At 55.2% G+C, this 3131-nt stretch overlaps 1 protein-coding gene across 1 annotated transcript; it reads right to left on the reverse strand.

The window, feature by feature from the left end:
* Window positions 1-564: 564 nt before the first annotated feature.
* Window positions 565-1497, reverse strand: LOC136116167 (olfactory receptor 14J1-like). Its single transcript, XM_065862372.1, has one exon. The coding sequence runs from the start codon at window positions 1495-1497 to the stop codon at window positions 565-567; it is 933 nt and encodes a 310-aa protein (XP_065718444.1).
* Window positions 1498-3131: the final 1634 nt, after the last annotated feature.

Below are 3131 nucleotides of genomic sequence, written 5' to 3' on the forward strand. Positions count from 1 at the left end.
ACCTAGGGAGAAGAACCTTCAGGCCCTACCCATAGGAGATCACCTTTCTATCTGGAAAGGCTGTTGTGAGGCCAGCTCTGTGACAGCAGTGCCCATTGCCTGTCCCTGCCTGCGCTCACAGCACTGACACACAGCAGGACGGGGACCAAGCTGCCAGAGCACTCAGGCCTTGCACCAACACAAGGGATGAGAAGGAGAGTGTGGGAGTGGAACCAAAACAGCTCTGGAAGAACAAGCACTGGTGCTCCCTGGCAGGGCTGCCATGCTGGACTCTTTTCCCTTCCACCCATGCGCACGGGAACTATCACTGCAGCTCCAGAAAGGTCTTGGAGAAAGAATGTCAGTGAAAATTATTGGTGAAGGATCCTTTATTTTGCTTAAACACAGAGAACACGATTCCACATTGCCACAGCCACTCACTGAGAAAAGAAAAGCAGGCAGTGAATTACAAAGGGAATAAAAATATTATCATAAAAAAAACCAAACTGACAAGTAGAGACAAAAAATACTGTACACAGGATGAACCTGCAATAAGAATGTCTTCTTATGTAGAAGTCAGACAGTTTATAGTTTCAGAAGAAATACAGTCATCAGTTTGCACAGGGCATCCTTGAGCTCCTGGTTCCTCATGCTGTAGATGAGGGGGTTCACTGCTGGAGGCACCGCTGAGTACAGAACAGACACCACCAGACCCAGGGATGGGGAGGAGATGGAGGGGGGCTTCAGGTAGGCAAATGAACCAGTGCTGACAAACAGGGAGACCACGGCCAGGTGAGGGAGGCAGGTGGAAAAGGCTTTGTGCCGTCCCTGCTCAGAGGGGATCCTCAGCACGGCCCTGAAGATCTGCACATAGGACACCACAATGAACACAAAACAGCCGAAAGTTAAACAGACACTGACCACAAGAAGCCCAAGTTCCCTGAGGTAGGAGTGTGAGCAGGAGAGCTTGAGGATCTGGGGGATTTCACAGAAGAACTGGCCCAGGGCATTGCCCTTGCACAGGGGCAGTGAAAATGTATTGGCCGTGTGCAGCAGAGCATTGAGAAACCCAGTGGCCCAGGCAGCTGCTGCCATGTGGACACAAGCTCTGCTGCCCAGGAGGGTCCCGTAGTGCAGGGGTTTGCAGATGGCAACGTAGCGGTCGTAGGACATGATGGTGAGAAGAGAATACTCTGCTGTAGCACAGAACAAGAAAAAAAAAAGCTGGGCAGCACATCCTGCATAGGAAATGGCCCTGGTGTCCCAGAGGGAATTGGCTATAGAGCTGGGCACAGTGGTGGAGATGCAGCCCAGGTCGAGGAGGGCGAGGTTGAGCAGGAAGAAGTACATGGGGGTGTGGAGGTGCTGGTCCCAGGCTATGGTGGTGATGATGAGGCCGTTGCCCAGCAGGGCAGCCAGGTAGATGCCCAGGAAGAGCCAGAAGTGCAAGAGCTGCAGCTCCCGTGTGTCTGCGAACGCCAGGAGGAGGAACTGGGTGATGGAGCTGCTGTTGGACATTTGCTGCCTCTCGACATAGGACGCTGACCAAAGAAGAAAAGGCAGTGACAAGTTAGGGGAGAGTTCACTGAGCAAAGTCAAAGCCATTTCTCACACACCCTCCCGTGTTCCACACCCCCTTGTCCTTTCCCAGACCTTCCTCCAGCTCCATGTCTGAGCCCTGGGTGGCGCTGGCTGGAGGTGCCGTGAGGAGCAGGGCCTGTGCCCGCTGGCTGCCGAGGAGTCAGCCCTGCTCTGCACCAGGGGGCATGGGAACGGGGGACAGGGGCCAGTCCTGGGTTTCAGCTTTGTCGGATGGAACCAAAACAAGTCTCATCCTTTCCTAAAAAGCATTTTCTTGGTTGCAGCATCTCTGCACTTCTCCGAGGGGCTTTCAGATAACACACAGAGGCTATAGGACAGGTTTCCATCCTGGAGGGAAGCTCGCAGCTGGGAAGAAAACCTCAACGAGACAGCCAAGGGTCCTAATGATGGCATTTGATTAAGGGAGACTCAGCTCATTCCCAGCCCCACAGACTGCATTGCCCACAGCCCCACAGGTCAGAGCAAAGCTGGGACACGTGTTCCCATGGACACACCTGCAGGAAAGGACCCACAAGATCAGGCTGTGCCTCTGCAGCTGAAACTGCCATCCCCAGAGAGCCTGACAGCAAGAACAAGATCCCAATAGCAGTGACCCAGAGCAGGGGAGCAAGAAGGACAATGCGGTGAGGGTGGGTGTGAGAGAGGACAGGGCAGAGGCAGCCGGGCACTCAGACAGCGTCACCCTTCCCCAGCTGTGCAGCCACCTCCCAGACACCAACATTGCTGGGCAACTGCTCTCAGCCCCTGTGCTCTGCAGAGGAACTGGAGCTCTGGCTGCACAGGAGCTGCTCCATGCCTTGGAGCCCCCGGCCCTGAGGGCAGAGGCTTTGCTGGGTGGGACAGGAGGCCAGGGGGCTGCTCACAGGAGGGATCTGCACTGCAGGGGATCACAGGGACTTTTCTCTGTTCTCCCTCCCATAACAATTCCGGGCTTAGTTTCCTCTCATTTCTGATCATTTCCCTGCTGCCTGGAGATTCTCCCCCTGGGAGGTGTTTCCCTGTCCATGTCTCTTCCCTGTCCGTGCTCACAGACCCCATCCCACCCTCTGTGCCCTCCCCCTGGCCCTACAGATCCTGCCTGTTCACAGGGCACTGCCTGGGGGCATCTTCCTGTTTGCAGGCTGGAAAGCAGGACAGGTCAGACTAGGCTGACGGGTCCAGCCAAGGTGATGCAGGTGCTGTGCACGGGCAGAGGGGTGGTGAAGGGATGTTATGAGCCTTCTGGCAGATGTGCTGATCACTCAGAGTTGCAGTTCAGGAGTCTCAGTGTCTTGTTTAAGCATGAGCGCTCATTTTCATTTTATCCTTTCCTGCACCCCTCACCCCTTGGGAGAGGAAACTGAAAAGACAGGCTCAGGAAAGCTCCTTAACTGTCTGGTAATCCATAGCCAAGGGGAGAAGGAGCTCATGTCTGGTGGGACTTTCAGCCTCTTCACACCCCTTGATCATCTCCACCACAGCCTGTCCTGTGCTGTGGCATCCCCTGCACCTCTTTCCCTGCAGGCTGCAGACATCCCCCCTGCTGCCCCACCGTGCTCTTGTCTGAGCAT

Source organism: Patagioenas fasciata, chromosome 7, assembly GCF_037038585.1.
Source record: "Patagioenas fasciata isolate bPatFas1 chromosome 7, bPatFas1.hap1, whole genome shotgun sequence".
Lineage (NCBI taxonomy): Eukaryota > Metazoa > Chordata > Aves > Columbiformes > Columbidae > Patagioenas > Patagioenas fasciata.